Raw genomic sequence first — 19,308 nt, forward strand, 5'->3', positions numbered from 1 at the left:
AGGATAATATAAACAAAACCTAGTCTTCCTGATGTGGCACTTAAAGAACTTCAAGAATTTTTTGTCTTCTGACATTCTGTTTCTCTTAAGTACTAGACAGCATGGTGGAAAAAACAGTGAACTTAGAGTATGAAGACTTGGGTTCATGTTCAATCTCTGTGAAATTCATATCCTTCAACCAAAAAGGGAGGAAAATACCACCTGCCCAATCTACGTGTCAGGAACCCATATGAGTCAAATAAGATATGTAATAATAATTTATAAAGTGAAAAAACTATATTAATGAAAGGTATTGTTATTATGTAGAGGATTTTTTTTTTTTTAGGTCAAAGTTGTGAGCTTCTACTAAAGATACTGAGGAATAAAAGAAGTGAGAGAAATTTTTTAAAATTAAAGAAAATGTGAGAAATTAAAAAACAAAATTTAAGTTAAAAGCATCTGTTGATTAAAAAACTATATAGTATACCCTCAACTTAAATGTGTTATCAGGGAATATAAGCTCCTTTTATATATTTTATTTTATTTAATATTTTAGATAATCTAGGAAATTTAGATTATCTAAAATATTATACAGTATAAAAATATAAAAGGAGTTTATATATAATATATAATAACATATAAAACATATAAAATATGTTTTCTATTCTCAAATAGAAATTCTAAATTTCCTAAAGTCTGAAAACTTCAAAGTATTAAAATTCTTTGAAAAATGGACACCTATACTAACTCTTAAGAAAAAGACTTTAAAGTTTGAGGTTCATTGAACCTCAAAAGTTCCTCCTTTTAAAATCTCTTTGAGAAGCTTTAAAAACTGGAATATTTCTAAGCTTGTACCTCTAGTCCACGTAGCTGGGTCTGTTGGCTAATTTGATGGTTTAGCTGCTGTAATTCTAGTCGTAGCTGTTCCCTCTCAGCAGACGGAAGGGGTTTTCCATGACTAGCCACTTCTGACATAGATATTCTCTCCCTTTGGTGGGAAGGAAAATGTGGAATAAATTTTACATTTTATTAAAAAAAATACTACTGATCAGAAAAACAAAGCAAGTTGAGTAATTCTAAAGGTTTATAAAAGTAATAAGAATGACATAATACCTCTCACTGAAGTGTCCCTGAGAAGGTATGTTTTGATGAGGTGAATATGGAGAACCTCCCCAGCCACCATGAGTTCCATATGGACCATAATCTGTAAGAGAGTAATTTACAGTGAAATGATGCAATTCGTGGATTTGATTCTCCTTTTCAGGTAGTCACAATCTAAAAGTCAAAACTATATTCTGTACAGTTATCTTCAAAGATGGCTACCAAAATGGTAATAGGGTATTGATGTTTGCTTTTTCCCCACTAAAATATCAGTCTTTGTAATTTTTCCTCTGGTATGAATTTTTTAAAAATAAGATGTGTTATTTTAACAAAAACAATAAAACTATTAAAAAACACATAGGTTATCCCTCATATACAGATATTTTAGTTTGTACCCCTATAATTCCCCAGGTTATAATTACTTTTCTACAGGGCTAATTCCACAGAAAACTTTGCAGACTACTGCCCCTGAAAATTATGAAGAGCACTGATGGTAAATAGGGAGAAGGCAGTGTTGACAGTTGTGAATATGAACCCTCTAAAATCTGATTACATCTGATTACCTGAAATGTTAATAGATTTTGTGGGAGCTCCCTGAGGTGCCATAGCCTGCATTGGGCCAGCACCCTGATAGATCGTTTTGGAAGTTCGAGAAATGGCACCAAACCGAGATACTGTTGGTCGGTCTCCAAATGGGATGAGATCATCATCACTGGTTTCTGCTGCTCTTCTCTGAAGGTCCAATCGCTGGTCTCTCATTCCTTTACTCTCCACATTCTGAGAAAAAATGCAATGAGAAATCCACCCCTCACTTAGATCTCTAACATAATTTCCTTTAGCTCTGTAATAATTTACTGGTAAAAACTAAAATCATTGGTTGCTTTTAGTTGTCATATAAAACACTACCTTTTGAATCTCTGATCACTCCCTATAATGGTATTTTTTTCTACATCATCAGAAATATTTTTTACATCATTATCCAGTATACATACACACACACACACACACACACACATATACAAATATATATATGTACACATTCAAATAGATATATATAAACATTCTTTAAAAATATGTGCCAACATAGGCTTTTAAAAGGGATTACAGTCAGAAAGATAAATGGAAACTGAACTGTCCGACCCTTGCTACTTAAAGTGAAGTGAAAGTCACTTAATCGTGTCTGACTCTTTGTGACCCCATGGACTTCATAGTCCATGGAATTCTCCAGGCCAGAATACTGGAGTAGGTAGCCATTCCCTTCTCCAGGGGATCTTCTCAACCCAGGCATTGAACCCAGGTCGCCCACATTGTAGGCGATTCTTTACCAGCTGAGCCACGAGGGAAGCCCAAAGTATAGCCCAAAGTCCAGAAGCAACAGCATCACTACAGAACTCACTAGAAATGCAGAATTTCAGGTCTCATCCCAGTCTTACTGAATCAGAACTTGACCTTTAACAGATCCTTAGGTTAAATTCTAAGGATCAGAATTCACATCCAGACTCATGTTTGAAAAACACTGGGGGAGATTTTTATCCATTTGGGAAATGTTCAATAACATGTAGGTTAGGTTGGACAACATTTTTATTCTTCAGTAATTTATAAAACTTATTTTAATTACTCTTTCTGAAACAAGGGTTTCTATCTACTCTGCCTCCTTATCTCATTCCTGTTCTTAGAGAGGCTGTTTTTTATGGCCTAAAAACAATGTTGCCCTAAACCCACTACAGAAAAGCAAAAGGTTCCTTTCTGCTTTTTTCTCCTCTATATTCCTTTCTTTCTCTTTCTTTTTTTATTGCCTGGCATCTAATCATATTCATGCTATAGATGCTACTTCACTCATTTACAGCTATACTGGCATCTAAGTCTTGCTTTTCTATTACCAAGAACTGGTCTTCTCTCAACCTGCTGGACAAGTCTTCCTCTTTGAAAATCTATATCTTACAACCCAGGGAACCTTTCTTAGAATTAATAAGGGCAAATGGCTTAAGAATAATAGTAAAAAAAAAAAAAAAAGTCAAGGCATACCTTTAACTCATTAACACTACTCCTAAACATAAATTTCATCCATGTAAACAAGGAAACATAGGCAAGAATGTTTACTGTAGCACTGTAGATAATAATAAAAGATCAAAAACAGCCTAAAAATATCAACACGAAAATGAATAAACAATTATATTTATTTATTGTATGATTATCAGTTATCATAAATGGTATCTGATAAAAGAAGTGAAAATGAATGAATTTGGATTTAGATATAAATTTGTATACATCTCAAAAAACAATGCTGAAAGAAAACATAGGCTGAAATTTATAATATGTATAAGGTCTATAAACATTCAAAACAAAATTGTTTATAAGTCAATAAAAGTATCCATGAAATGATAAACTCTCAATTCAGGATAGGATTTACCTTAACTCCAGGGAAGGAGAGGAGCAGAAAATGAGATTAGGAAGGTATAGAAAGTCGGATTTAATTACTTAGGTAAAGTTTTATTTCTTTAAAGGATAAAGAAGCAATTAAGATAAAATAGTCATATATTTTAAGCTTGAGTATTAGATACACTGGTGTTACACTACTTTTGTTAAAAAATAAAATGATTTTAGTGTAATACATTTCGGTATACCACAGCTTATTTGAAGCTAAGTAACTATAATTGTGACACAAAAACTAGTGTTGTTCACTAGATTCAACTTTATTGTTTAAACTTAAGAGTTAAGAATTATAAAAGAAATCAAAAAGGTTTTAAATATAATTCAATCACACAGTATAGAACTATGGCTCAGTTGTTACACATACCATCATTTCCACACTCCCTGCTGCCACAACATCTTTAGGTTTTGCATCTTTGGTTCCAATGTAGGAGCCAATAGTGTCACATGACCAGGGTGAATACTGGCTATAATCATTTCCTTTGTATTTCCCAGCTACCTTCAAGTCTTCATCCAAAAACTAGAGATAGAAAAAAGAAAAAGGAAACAAAATAGGAAATAGGTCTATGAGTAACAACACCGAGAAAGCAGGAATTTCTTTAGAACAGCATGCTAAAGCAACAAAATAATGGTTATTTGATTTGTGTCACAATAGAAGATTTTTGTTCACTATGAAAAATGTAAAACAAACAAAAACTGATGTTGAGCCATTACATTTTGTTAACACAAAGTCAAAAAGAAGTATCTCAAAATCTTTCAAAGAATCAAATTAGGATTTTTGAAGCAATTTGCTCATCCCCTTTCTCAACAGATTAAGTTAACATTTAAGCAAATAAGTACTAGGCCCTGGTTTTGCTAGACTCTTTTTAATGTTTCTTTCAATAATATTTCAGGTAAACAAGAGCACTAAACACTCTTTAAAATGTAATCATAAATATTCTATTTAAGTACATGATGACATAATGACTTTTTCCCTGAATCTCTTTAATAGCAACAACTTGTATCTTGAATAAAATCTGGTCCTTACGTTGAATGATTCAATGAAGTGAAGATTCCAAATTTTCTTAAGATGAGCTCTGAAGTTATATAATAACCAAATAGGTATTCTAAGTCTGATGTATTTTTACTTACATTCACATTTGTGTAACCTTTTACAGCCTTCTAAGTGCTTACACTATCTCATATGTTCTTCAAGTCCAGGTGAGACAACATGGGTGATCTGACCAAGGTTATACCAGTATAAGGAGTGCTAGGACACTATTAAATTGCCCTCACTTTATCACAGATGTATATACTGGCATACTAACACTCCAGGGGGATACTGGTACATTTAAATGGCTCTATGCTTCCCCTATACTGAAAAAAAAATAAAATAAAAAATTCTATTTTCTGAGTCATCATTCTGGTCTTCTGCAATGGCAGAAGGATCTGCTGTTCATAAATACCACTCATTTTCAAGCACAACTCCTATTTCCATTGTGTATAACTTCTTCCCATTTTTTTCTGTCCTACTTCTATTTTAAAAATCCCATCTCTTTTTTACATGTCTTCTCCACACACAACTTTTGTATAAAACAACTAGTTTTTTAAAAGACATGGTCTACTAACAAGACCATTTTCTGCCTCCAACAGCAAGACATGCAAGATAATTGGTTAAGTAAAAACAAAAACCAAAAATATGCAAAACACAAAACCTGAAGATGTAATTACTAAATAATCCTATTAAAAAATATAATGATAGGTTAGTTCATGTACAGAAAAGTTGAAATACATATTAAAAAGTTGAAATATAATAAACTGACAATGATACAGAAAATAAGATTTTGGAGAAATTTCTATGTTACATTATTTTCATAATGTATCAGTTTAGTATAACTATATGTGGGGTTGTAATAATCAGAACTGAAGTTTAATTATATAGCTTTATGTTATTAATGAGACAAATTCTAAAGTTCCTTAACAGTCACACATTATTACTTTTTAGAAATAAAAAAAAATACAAAGTTATTATTTACTGAATGCCCACTATGTGCCAGATGCCTTGTGTCATATTTAATTTTCACCACACCACTATGAGGTAGGTTTTGTTATGCTTGATTTACAAATAGAGAAACCTGAGCCTCAAGGTTAAGGAAAGCTAAGTAACTTACGAAAGATCTGAGCCACAAAGCTGAACGTGACAGATAAGTGTATTTCATTCTAAAACTGGCTCACTTTTCATGGTGTCATATTGCTTTCCGTATTTCTCAAAAAATGGTATTGCATAACAAAGCTCAGGGATGTCTCTAATAGTCAGGTTTTGAAAAAATATCATGTCATGTTTATCCTTTACAAGTAAAATGATATTAAGAGAAGATGTTACAGCTTTACTAATTAACCTAACCTACATTATTGTGGAAAATTCATACAGTGTTTAGACAGGAAAGCTAGATACTGTGAACTATCTTTAGTAATTTTACTTTCATACATCCCAAAGTTTACTGTTTATTATATGCAATATGGTATACTTTACTTTTCAACTTTCATTGCTTAGAAATACTGTTTAGAATTATAATTCTACACGTAAAGCATGTAAGACATTTTCCTTACATAATATAAACTGCACCCATATGAAAAAAATCTATTTGACTTAAAATGGCTATACACACTGAACTGAGGCAGTATGTATAACAACAAGCCAAAATAAATACATAAGATCAACAAAGCAAAAAGATAGCTTTCTGAAGAGATAAAATTGATGATAAATTCCTAGTAAGACATTAGAAGTGGAATAAAACCTGTAGACATTAAAAAGATAGTAAGATAATACTCATAATAACTTTTAGCATTGTCTTGTTGAAATACTGATAACCTTGAAATTATTGTTTATTACTCTCTAGTTTATTCAACTATTCAACAGTTTATTCTAGTAACTCTATTTCAGTGTTTTTCTGCCTTTTACTACCTATATTAACCTGTCTCTTGTATTTGAGTTAACCTTATCATCCTACTGCTTTCCTCGCTATTGAGTTCAACAAAACTTTGACATGTCTCAGTTATAAAAATAGTCTAAAACTAGAAATACAAGGAAACTTTATTAATCTGATAAAGATTACCTATGAAAAAGCTGACAGCAAACATCATAACGTTAAACTGTTAGAAGTTTCATTTGCTCAAAGACCAGAAATAAGAAAATCTATCATCATCTCTCTTTCTAATATTACACTGGAGATCTAGCTTACATAACTAATAAGAAAAAGAAAATACTTAAGAATAGAAAAGGAGAAAGCAAAATGGTCACCATTCATAGAGAACACAAAAATCCAAAAGAATCCACTAACAAATACAAGAATTAATAGGGAAATCTACCAAAGCTGCTGAACACAAGGATCAAATTCATAAAAATCTACTTAATTTTTCTGTAATAAGAACAAAGAGAATATGAAACTTCAAAAAGGATTCCATTTAAAACATCTTCAAAAACATTAGTTTTCTAGGAATAAGTTTAATGAAAGATGTGAAAGACACTGAAAACCATACAAGGTAGGACATTATTGAGAGAAATTAAAGAATATTCAAGAAAATGGAGAGTATACCATATTCGTAGAGACTCACTACTAGAAAGATGTTACTTCTCCTCAAATGGATCTAAAGCAACACTGTCCAGTGAAAAATATAACTGACCCACATATGTAAAATTTTTTAATAGGCACATTAAAAAATAAAAATATAAAATTCATTTTAACAATACATTTAATAATCCAAAGTGAAAAGGGGACTTTTCTGGTAGCTCAGACAGTAAAGAATTTGCCTGCAACAAAGGAGACCCAGGTTCAATCCCTGGGAGGGGAAGATCCCCTGGAGAAGAGGTTAAATTGTTAAATAATTTTAACAATACCTTTTATCTAACTTAATAATCCAAAGTAGTATAATTTTAACATGTAATTAATATATATTACATATAATCATAATTATTATATAGACTATATAAATTAATATAAATGTATTACTGAGGAGAAGGGGACAACAGAGGATGAGATGGCTGGATGGCATCACTGACTCGATGGATGTGAGTCTGACTGAACTCCGGGAGTTGGTGATGGACAGGGAGGCCTGGCGTGCTGCAATTCACAGGGTCGCAGTCAGACACAACTGAGCGACTGAACTGACTGACTGACTGAAGTATTTTTGAGGGGGTACTAAATCTTCAAATCCAATATATGTTTTATGCTTATAGCACCAGGGAACTCAGATTAGGCTTAATTTAGGTATCATTATCCATATGTGGCTAGTGGTTAGCATAGTGGGTTGTGCAGATCCAGAGATTCGATGTAATTCTAATAACAACTGCAGCAGATATTTCTGTGGACATCCACATGCTGATTCTAAAGTATGTTTGGAATTTCCAAGGACAAAGAACAGCAAAGATAAACCTGAAGACCAAAACTGGAAAACACACATCACCACATGAAGACAGTGTGATGTTGGTAGAAGGACAGAGAAATAGATTAATGAAACTGAAACATATACAGTCACTCGACTATGACCAGATTATGATATTATATACAAAAATCAATTCTAGATGGATTACAGATCAAAATAATAATAATAAACCTTTCAGAAGAAAACATAAAAATATCTTCATGATCTTGGGAAGGGTGAAGATTACTTAAACCGCTGATAAAGGAAAATTTGATAAATGAGACTAAAAAGTCACAGGCTTACTTCCTCCTGATGGAAGGCAGAAGGCAATGTTGGTGAAGGTGCAAAAGGAGGTGGAGAGATAACCTTCCTTTCTTCTAGCTGTGCCATTATTTCCTTTCGTCTTCGATGTAACTCATCTAGACTAGGATGGGGCTGGGGAGGAGGCGGAAGCCGACTGTACGGAGGCTCCTGGAAGTGAAAAGATGAGTATAAATTGAAAAAGAATTTCAGGACACAATGATTCACTTAGCACATATTTTGAATAACTAGCCTGTATACTCATCTGCTGTGATTCATGGGACCGCAAAGAGTCGGACACAACTGAGCGACTGAACTGAACTGATATTCATCTTAACATCTGGAAATAGCAAGACTTAATAAAACAAAACAAAACCCCTAAAAGTTCTCAGGACTTCCCAAAGACCTAAATATAAGTTTCTTTTTCTTTGTCAGAGACCATACTTTCTAAATGAATCTAGAAACATTAATAAAACCATCTAACATTTTCAGAAACTAAGATGGGTTAGTGGGAGTGGGGCAGTAATTTATTTCCCTTTTAATAGTCAAAAAATAAATAAAACCTAAATCTATGAAGATTATGAAAAGGTGACAAAAGTTGCTTTCTTTTAAAAGAATTAACTGATCAAAGGTTTATTACCATGGTAAAAGGTTAAACAGAAAATCGCTGTAAGCAATAGTCTAATTAAATCTACATTAATAATAATAAAAAGAACTCAGCATACTCTGTTGTATGAAGGTCTGATCTGAGTTGGGTGTGCAGCCACTGGATAGTAACCTTCCATTTGTTGGTATCTTTCTCTGGGTTCTGGTACATAGGGTGGCACTGCTGCAGGTGGAATCTCAATGGGTATAGGACTTTCTCGGAAAATCTCCTCTCTTGCATAAGACTGAGCTGGGTATACTCGACGGCCATCATAGTGTGGTGGGTACATAGGAGGGTACTGTTGTGGCTGTGTGCCATACTGTGAGTTTACTACACGATCTTGGAGGTATGGTGGATAATGATCCAAGTAGGGAGCACCAGGTTCAGGAGCAGATGGTGGAGGTCGGACAAAACGAGACACACATTGTGGAGGTGGAGCATAGTACATACCTATACAGTACAAAAGAGCAACCGAAAGCAAGAATCAGCCAATCTATTTTTCTATGTAAGACTTTTCCTTTTAAAATATTTCAACAGCAAAGAATCAAAAATCCACTCATTTTTTAGATGTTTTCCCCTCTGCTTAGGTATGTAGTCAGGCTAGATTTATGAAAAATATCAAGCAAAAATTCTCCTTCCAAATTATTGAAAACACCAACCTATTCACAGTCTACAACAGTAAACTGGCTCTCTCGATTCTCTGATCATCTTTCTGGTGTGCCTAATATACTGCAAACACTGGAAAGCAAAAGAACTATATTTTCCTGAAGCTTAGGTTCCACAAATCTTTCATTTGCATAAGTTTAGAATGTGAGACTGAGTTAACTGGAAAGAGATATGGCCCTCAAAAGATCCATTCTGCTGGTACAGATAGAGTGGCTAACTGCATAACTCTAGAGTTATTTTTTTGGCCATGCTGAAAGGCACGTAGGCTCTTAGTTCCCCAATCAGGGACTGAACCTGTGTCCTCTGCAGTGGAAACATGGAATCTCAACCATTGGACTGCCAGGAAAGTCTCCTAGAGTTCCCGACCCAATAGTTGTGGCAGTAGCTTCCCAATTTCAAGACATTTGCCTCAACTGATGAGCTCCTCTGTTGGCAATCAGGACAGAAGCTTCCTATATGTATTTTCTTCATTGTTTATTTTTTTTTAACATGAATTACATTATGTGAAAACTCATTCTCCATACCTAGTATTACCATTAAAATTGGCTATGTCTGTTTTCTCAAATACCTGCTTCCTATTTTCTCACCACATTAGTCCAGACCTCAAGTCACACCTGGATTAACAATAGTCTTACTCCTCCTTGACTCTAGACTCTCATCTTTACAATCCATTTGTAAATTTTCCTTTATATTCCCAAAACCTCTATTTAGGGCATTCTTCCTGAGTCTTTTGAGTCCTCAAGTTCTCAATGATCTTCCTTGAGTCTTGCAGTTAATTTCTACCACAGTAATATTCACCACCACAAGTGAACACCTCATTTCAAACATGCATATAGTTTTCTATTCTGTATAATATTGATTCTATACTATAAACTCTCTAGAAGTACGTACTTGCATTTTCTCATGTATATTACAGGACCTAGAAAAAAATATTACATGACAACTGAAAGGAAAAAATGTACCATGTGTGTTTAATTTATATTCACCATAATATTATATTCTTTTCTCATGCTTGAAGAAAACTTTTGTCAGGAAAATATATATTGTGCCTCAGCAAATTTCCATTGTCTACTTGAAGGACTTATTTCCATACATATGTAAACACTTTTAATATACAACTGCTTCTAGCAGTTAGGGTAAACTGGTTTTCCTAGCTTTGCTACTTCATTTATTTCATATTATTTAGCTGATCATATAACTTCAGTTTTTTCCCAAGTATTAAAAAAAAGCATTTTTTTGAGGAGATTACTGAAAATATGGTCTTACTTGAAATCATTCTTCCAACTCCTAAGAAAAGTGAGTGACATAAATGAAAGATCATTACCCTGCTGATAAGGTGCTGATTCGAACGGCGGAGCGGCTCCTCGAGGATCCTGGTAATAAACATCAGCCTGCTGTGCTGGATAGAGCTGAGAACCTCGCGCCACCATCTGAAGAGGTTTAGTGACAGGCATAGGGGGCAGCTCTGTTGGTCCTCTTGGAGGTACAGGATGCGGATTAACAGGCAAGGTAGAAATACTCTTAGGGACTGATTCTAGCCTAGGGGAGCAAGAGTCTGCATGTCAAGTTTAAGGTCTTAAAAACGTTTCTAAATGTATACAAACTGTTACATGTTTAAAAAAATTGCCAAAATTTGGGAAACAGGTTTCTTCCAATAACCATTGTTTTCCAGAAATTTTGCAAACTTTGATCTTATGTCACCTATACTGTTTCTCAAAAAATCACTGGCACATGAAATAGAAATAAAAAACAACAGAATAGAGCCCTCCAGTTAAGGGTTTTCCCCTCCCCCAAACAAAACACTGATTATTCTTTCTTCCTTCTACTTTATGTCAATAAAGAAACGTTAAATAAAAGTTAGTAAAAACAACGTACAAGTCAGGAGGGGACCCAGGGGCACTACTGCTCAAGTGATCGATCTTTCCTGGTTTCAGACTGGATTCGTAGCTGGGGTCTGTCCCTCGTGGAATCAGTTGTGTTACTGCATTCCCTGCTGATACAATCCCATTCGGCAGAGCAGGGGTTTTTCTGCTAGGCAGATCCACTGCCCCTTCTTCCGGAAGGATAGCTGTTGAAGGCAGGCCCACCTCATTAAGTTGACCCAAAGAGGCACTCAGGGGTCTTCTAGGAACCAGGCGTTTGTTCATTTTACGAAATCTATAGAAAAAGCAAAGGTGCACAACAAAAACCAAAATTGTGGAAGCAAAAATTAAGAAATAAAATGTATTTAAGATACAAAAGGAAAAGATTCTGAGCATATTACTTTCTAGAAATTCTCTTGAAACAATGGCTCTAGCTATCATCTTGGAAACTTGTGTGTGTGTGTGTATATATATATATATATATATGTCTGTATATATATAGACACACATAGACAAACTTTGGAGTAGGGGTTGGGGAGGGATCACCCATCAACAGTAACTACTGTTAAGAGTTTGATATATAATACAGATTTTTCCACTCTATGCACTAGTTTAATATTCTTACATTTATAAGATTATTATTTACAGAAATAGGGTTATATATGGCAAAGAGTCAGACACGACTGAGCAACTGAACTGAACTGAACTGATGACTGCTTAGTAAATTTTTTCCTCTACTTCAAAATCTTAACTATTCCTTTATGTCAGTATACTTTAGGTTGCCCCTAATTTTTGCTATTAAAACAATGTGGTAACAGAAAATTATATACATATACTTCACACCTGTGTAAATAACCAAAAGCAGAATTACTAAGTCTAATGTATGCATATTAGAAATTCTTATAATGTCCAAAGCTATTATAACTCCTACTGATTTTTTTTTTTAAAAAAGGCTTTTTTTCAATATCTTATTAAACATTGGCTAGTCTCAGCCTCTGACAGTTAAAAAAAAAAATCAGGTTTTATTTTAATTTGCATTTCTTTAACAATTAGTGAAACTGAACATCGGAGAAGGCAATGGCACCCCACTCCAGTACTCTTGCCTGGAAAATCCCATGGACGGAGGAGCCTCATGGGCTGCAGTCCATGGGGTCGCTAAGAGTTGGACACGACTGAGCGACTTCACTTTCACTTTTCAGTTTCATGCACTGGAGAAGGCAATGGCACCCCACTCCAGTGTTCTTGCCTGGAGAACCCCAGGGACGGGGAGCCTGGTGGGCTGCCGTCTGTGGGGTCGCACAGAGTTGGACACGACTGAAGTGACTTAGCAGCAGCAGCAGCAGAACATAGTTTCACATGTTTGCTGGCCATTTGTGTTTCTTTGGTGAATTGTTTACATGTCTGATCCATGTATCTACTGGTTCTTCACTTTCTTATAGATTTGTAGGAGATCATTTTGTGTTACAGGTATCATGTCATTTCACCACCACTTTTCCTTCTTACTTTTGTGGTATTTGAGCCATTATCTTAATTTTTAACTTTCATTTAATCAAATTTATTAATCTTCTTTATGCATGCAGGTGTCATTCTTCAAAAATCCTTTCCTGGGCTTCCCTGCCAGTGTAGTGGTAAAGAATCCACCTGCCAATGCAGGAGACACAGGTTTGATCCCTAGTCCAGGAAGATCCCACATGCCACGGGGAAACAAAACCTGGGTGCCACAGCTACTGAGCCTGTGCTCTAGAGCCTCGGAGCTGCAACTACTGAAGCCTGAGTGCTCTGGAGCCCATGCTCCGCAAACAAGAGAAGCCACATAAATGAGAAGCCTGTGCACTGCAACTAGAGTAGTCTCCACTCACCACAACTAGAGAAAAGCCCGTGCAGCAATGAAGACCCAGTGCAATCAAAAATGAATAAATAAAATTATATTTAAAAAAATCCTTTCCTACATAAGATAATGTAACAACAACAAAAATCTCTAAGTACTCTATAATTTTCTCCTAAATATTTAAATCTCTGAGAAATTTATAATTCATTTTGGTGTAAAGGTTAAGAATCCAGCCCTAATTATTTTTCAAATAGAGTTGTTTCATCATCATATTTTTTTGATATTGATGTGAAATGTCACTTTTTTTCACATTGCTGAGTTCCTATATGTATCTGGAATTCTTTCTAGATTTTCTACTGTATTTCATTGGTCTATCTATTCCTATGCTAATATCACAGTTTTTATACTTTAGCTTCATAAAACAGGTTAATATTAATAGTTATTAGTCTAGTCCCCACTGAAGACTTTTTCCCTCAGAATTTCCTGGTTATTGGCAACTTTCTTCTTCCAAATGAACGAATTTGTTAGGGCCTAAAAATCATCCTGTTAAGATTCTGAGATTTCACTGAATTTACTGTTAAAAGAGAAAATAAAACCTCTTTATTTTATTTAAAAAAACAATGCCAAGTCTCATCAAAGAACACAGTATGCTTCATTTAGTCAACTCTTATGTTCCTAGGTAGTTTACTAATTCAATTCAATATAGATCCTGGGTATTTATTAGATTATTTGGTGTTTAACATTTTTTGTTGTTAATGCAAAAGGGATGTTAATGTCACCTTAATTTTTAACTGGTTATGTTTCCCTTTTTAGTTTATATGAAAGCAATTCATTTTTTTGATTTGCTACTTACTAAATTCTTGGTTCTTTTGATTCTAGCATTTCTCTTGAATTTTCCCATTTAATGATTTTGGATATTTTATTCTCTTGCTTACGTACATTAACTACAACTTCTAGAATGTTAAGTAACACTTTTTACTAGCAGAAAAATTTCCCTGAGTCTTGTCTGAAACAGGACTGTATATAATAAACTAATACCAAGTAAGCATCTGGCTCTTGACTTGAGATATAATTATCATGTTGGGAAAATATCTATGATATTTTTGTTCTACCAAGGAACCTTGATGGACATCAAATATTATTCAAATGCCTTTTGGTATCTTTGGCTATGATCACATGGTTACAAAACCCTTCTTCTCTAACCTACGGTAATTATACTGTGCTACCTTTGCACCTTTGTAATGGTGTCTATTTTAATGTACTGAATTCCAAGTTGTAATAGTTGGGATTTAAAAAATATCAAGTGAGATGAATCTGTAGCTTTCTTTAATTGTGCTATCTTTGTCAAATTTAGTGTCAGTGTTACACGGGTTTTATAAAACAATTAAGAGGTTTTTCCTTTCTTTTTACTCTGTACTGGAGATTTAAAATCATTGAAATTATCTGGTCCTTGAAATTTGAAAGAATCTGTAAAAATGAGCCTGGCAGTAAATATCTTCTTGATAGACAAAGGGCAAAATTTTCCACTGGAAATGCAATTTTCAATTAGTTAAGTTCAATCAGTTAAAACTGATGAAAATTCTGAGACTTTTAATTTGGGGGAGGGGGTAATGAAAATGACTCACTTCTAGATTTAGTTAACCATAAGTAGTTTTCCATTTGTAGGCACAATGTAATGAAAGGTAAGGAAACTGATTTGCTATGCTTTTTTTAAAGTTTTGTATTACTTTCCAAACATTTCCTATTCATCAAAGGGAATGCAAATACATTTCTTCCTATTTCTCAATGGCAGCAAATTATTCTCTAACAAATTATTGGAAGGTTGAGTCTGATGACTTTCAAACTTACTTTTCCAGTTCCTCCTGTGAGTGTGCAAATGTACAGCTGGCCCCCCGAGGGCATCCTCCTCTCTGCTTCATGTCTCGACACATGTATGTTTTATATTTGCTATGCTGTGGAGGCTAAGATCAAAATTAAACATTAGCTATTTAAAATAATGTAAATTTTGTGTCACTATTTAAAGAACAATCCAGATGAATAACTCAGACTAACTTATACACTTACCTAGACTACTCAGAGCAAAAGTGCTGGAACATTATCCTGTCTGAGGTCTTAGAGAGTCCAAAAATAAATTACTTAAAAAATGTAGCTCTGATTTTTCTATGTTGATATTAACTATCAAACATGTAACATCACATAAATTCTTGATTCAATCTCATGAGGGCTCTATGATCTTCCCTCCAACACTGTACAGTGGACAAGCAAACCCCTGGAGTTTAGGACCTTCAAATACTTAACCTGTCTTTTAATAGTTGATTTGGATAGTGTTCAATGTAACTATGCTTATAATTATGTTCCTTTATAACATACTACAAAACATGGGAAGAACTTAAAAGTTAATATTATTTTTGTAACAGGGAGTTAAAAAGTAATTTTAACTAAATTTTAACATTAATTTTTCTAAATGTCTTAATCATAAAATAAAGTTCTGATCTTAGATTGGGAAAGCATATGTGTACTATTCGACTTAGCGGGACACTTTTAATATTTCTTAATTTTAAAGAAATTGTTAATATTTACCTGAGCCAGATAAATTAATAACAAAGTTTTAATTTCTCAAGCTTCCTATGGCAAAATAAAAGATAAAGTGAACCTAACATAAATTCTGAGGGTGAAATGAAATCTTTGGGAGTAAAATTTAAAATTCCAGCCATAACATAGGCTATTATATTTTACTGCCATATATTCCATTAAAAAATACCTGAGGAAAATTTGTCCCACTGGCATAAGAGACATTATGAATGAAAAATATTTAAATAGTAATAGAGAAAAAGCATTTACAAAATATGTGAACAGTACTGGAGAAATACAGCATTAGCACTAGAAAGTAATACTTATAATCAAACAGAAAGCAATAGTAGCCACGAAAAGAATAAGTTTATATAACTGGAATGACCTTTAACACGGAATCAAATGCTGCTATATCCAATGTGAAGTGACTCCAGCACGACATCAGGCCAGCAAGGATTACTTAATTTCAATGCCGTCAGACAAAATTACTAGGCTAATCCAGTAAACTGGCTGCTAACCATTCTCTATAAACCTTATTATTTTTGTTACATTTTTCTTGATGTCTAATGGAATAGGAAGTTAAAAATAGATTTTTAATTTTAATTTCTAGTCTTTACAGAGTCTAAAAATATTCTCGTCGTCTTATTGGGTTAATTTTTATCTGTAAGGATAACCACAGTAGCTTACTTTTAAATTTCAAACACCTCCCTTACCTGCTGTTGATCTGTTCCTTTTTTGCTGTGATTCTGGATATAATCAACCAGCCCATGTACCACTGTACGCACAGCAACCAACCCATTTTCTAGCTGTTCCCAAGTAGGAGGAGGAGCATCTATACAACAAATAAAAAATTTTTTTTCAAACTATGTTTTTCAAAGTTCTGCCCAATACTAAATTAGTAAAGGAGTGTCAGCCCTTCAGTGGAATTAAGCTAAGTTTTATACAGCTATTCATGAAATAGCTTATTCACCTAAACATCATTTTAAAGAAATAAATATATCCTTTTAAAGTAGGGGCTGCAATCTAAAATAACTAGAGAGTGTGAAGGTAACATACAGGAATGAAATATGACAGATAATAAACAGCAACTGTCATCAGACCCTATTGTTGGAAATAACAATAAAGAGTAACAGGCCTGGTGCTCTGTGATGACCTAGAGGGGTGGGGTCGGGTGGGGTGGGTGAGAGATAGGAGGGAGGTTCAAGACAAAGAGGATATATGTATACTTATGGCTGACTGACGTTGTTGTATGGCAAAAACTCACACAACATTGTAAAGCAATTATTCTCCAATTAAAAAAAAAATAACTCATATTAGAATCACTGAAAAATAGAGTAAAAAATAAATTCCTAAGAAATAAAGTACTTTTAAAAAAAAAAGGTGACGGAGACTGTGTTAAAGAGTATGTCTCCCAGCTAAGGTTACGGTGACTACTCAACTTTAGCTGACTGCTGTTATGTGAAGATGCAGGATGACACTTTCAGATACACTTCTGTTTCCCAGGGAAAACTGAAATTTCAGATTTTTATGTAAAAAGTTTTAGTTTTTAAATGTTTGCACCTAAAAAAATGAGAGTATAGTACAGACCAACACACTTTGGATCAAATGTAATTGTGAACTGCCTATAGTCAAGCCAAATTGTAATGTCTATTTTGAAATTTTGTATAAGTCAAGTACTGGTAAACAGAATGCTTAAAAAGTTTAATAGAAGAGCCATTATATAAAGCAGCTGTGCTATACACACTCTTCATTTAGTAAGTGCTGTGATTTCCTAAAGGAAAAATTAACTACAAAGCTACATATGAAATGTTCTCTAAAAGAAATACAAAATGAAGCAAGAATGCATATGTATAAATGACTTCCTGTTGGAACACTGAAAAACTTCTGGGTGATGGCATTTGAACTACGCTTTGAAAGACACATGGAACTTCATCAGGAAAAAAGGATAAAGGCACAGAGAAAGTAAAGAGAACAGTCATACACAAAGTATTTTACTGAATACCTACAAAGTTTCAGGTATTATTCAAGTTGCTCAAGAAGCAGTAGACACCAAAACAAAAATCCTTATTCTATTCAAGGAGAAAAGCCAGACAATACATAAGATAAATAATCAAAACACAAATTATCTAGAGAATGATGAGTTGAATAAATAGAGCAAAGAAAGGGAGTGGAACAGGTATGTGTAAAATTTTAGACAAGGTTGCCTGTAAAGGGCTCCTTGAGAAGGTTACATTTGATTAGAGACTCAAAAGTAGGGTTTGAGTGTGCCTTGTGGATCTACTACGATATATGGGGAGAAAAACATTCCAAGAAGAGAGAAGAATAAGTACAAAGGCCCTAATATGGGAGTATGACATGTTAATGGAGGTGAAATTTGGAATGAATGCAGTGGGAAAAGAGTAAAAGAAGTTGGAGAGAGGCAAAGGAAGACCAGATCATGTGAGGTCTGGTAGATCATAGAAAAGACTGGCTTGTATTGAGTGATGGAAACCACTGGAGTTTTTGAGCAAAGGGGTAATAGAATCACTCTGGTTCCTATGTTAAAACCAGACAGACAACAGGAGGCTATTCCATCATCCATGAAGATAGAAGAGGGAGGTAGTAGAGAGGTGATAAGTAGATGGATTCTGAACGGATTTTAAAGGTAGACCCTATGCGGTATGCTCAAAGATCAGATGTACCTTATGAGAGAAAGGTGAGTTAATGATATCTCCAAGGTATTTGGCCTGAGGAAATGGAAGAATGGAGTTGCCACTAAAAGGAATGATGGGTGGGTGGGTGGAGGATATGGGCTGCAACTCACTTTTAGACAGACTACTCTTATAATTATTAGATTTTCAAGTAGAACTATTGGATAACAGGCAGGTAGATATACAAAAGAATTTAAAAAGAAAGTCTAGGCTGTAAATACTAAGTTACACAGATTTTTAAAACACCATCAACTGTAATATGTATAATCATTTTATGTGCTACCAAAATTTTAAAAAATTGCTAATTATTACATGTCACTGATTATACAAATGCAGCCCAATTTCAGAAATACTAAAATCTGAAAAAATGTGAGCCTCAGAACTGATGAAATATACCAAGTTTGTGAGTCATACAAATAAAATCTAAAGCTGTGAGACTAGATGAGATTATCTAGGGAATGAGTATAAATAGAAAAGAGAAGAGACACAAGGATTAAATTCCAGATGCACATCAAAGGTTAGAAAATATGGGGGGAAAAAAGAAAAAAGTTTAGAGGTTATGGAGAGAAGAAGAAATCAGCAAAAGAGGCCGAGAAGGAGATTTCAATGTAGTAAGAAGAAAACTAGGAGAGTACAGTGGCCTAGAAGTAAAAAGAGTGGTACAAGGAGTAGAGAGTAAACAACTATGTTAAAGGCTAACAGGTCAAACACAAAGAGAATCAAGAACTGATATTTGGAATTAGCTGCATGGAAGTCACTTGTGAACTTGAGAAAAGCCACTTTGATTGAGTGGTAGAGATAAATGTCTGATTGGAGTGTGTTCAAGAGAGTGCT

At 34.1% G+C, this 19,308-nt stretch overlaps 1 protein-coding gene across 6 annotated transcripts in view; it reads right to left on the reverse strand.

The window, feature by feature from the left end:
* Positions 1 to 19,308, reverse strand: part of RC3H1 (ring finger and CCCH-type domains 1) — a 75,623-nt gene that overhangs the window by 11,368 nt on the left and 44,947 nt on the right. For all 6 annotated transcript variants that reach the window (XM_061381699.1, XM_061381700.1, XM_061381703.1 and 3 more), the window contains 10 exons: positions 16,498 to 16,616; positions 15,062 to 15,174; positions 11,399 to 11,680; positions 10,848 to 11,062; positions 8,937 to 9,307; positions 8,215 to 8,382; positions 3,878 to 4,030; positions 1,644 to 1,857; positions 1,093 to 1,183; positions 835 to 967 (listed from right to left, as the gene is read on the reverse strand). In XM_061381699.1, coding sequence (XP_061237683.1) covers positions 835 to 967; positions 1,093 to 1,183; positions 1,644 to 1,857; positions 3,878 to 4,030; positions 8,215 to 8,382; positions 8,937 to 9,307; positions 10,848 to 11,062; positions 11,399 to 11,680; positions 15,062 to 15,174; positions 16,498 to 16,616 — 1,859 coding nt within the window. The remainder of the gene's footprint in view (positions 1 to 834; positions 968 to 1,092; positions 1,184 to 1,643; positions 1,858 to 3,877; positions 4,031 to 8,214; positions 8,383 to 8,936; positions 9,308 to 10,847; positions 11,063 to 11,398; positions 11,681 to 15,061; positions 15,175 to 16,497; positions 16,617 to 19,308) is intronic.

The sequence above is a fragment of the Bos javanicus genome, chromosome 16 (assembly GCF_032452875.1).
Source record: "Bos javanicus breed banteng chromosome 16, ARS-OSU_banteng_1.0, whole genome shotgun sequence".
Lineage (NCBI taxonomy): Eukaryota > Metazoa > Chordata > Mammalia > Artiodactyla > Bovidae > Bos > Bos javanicus.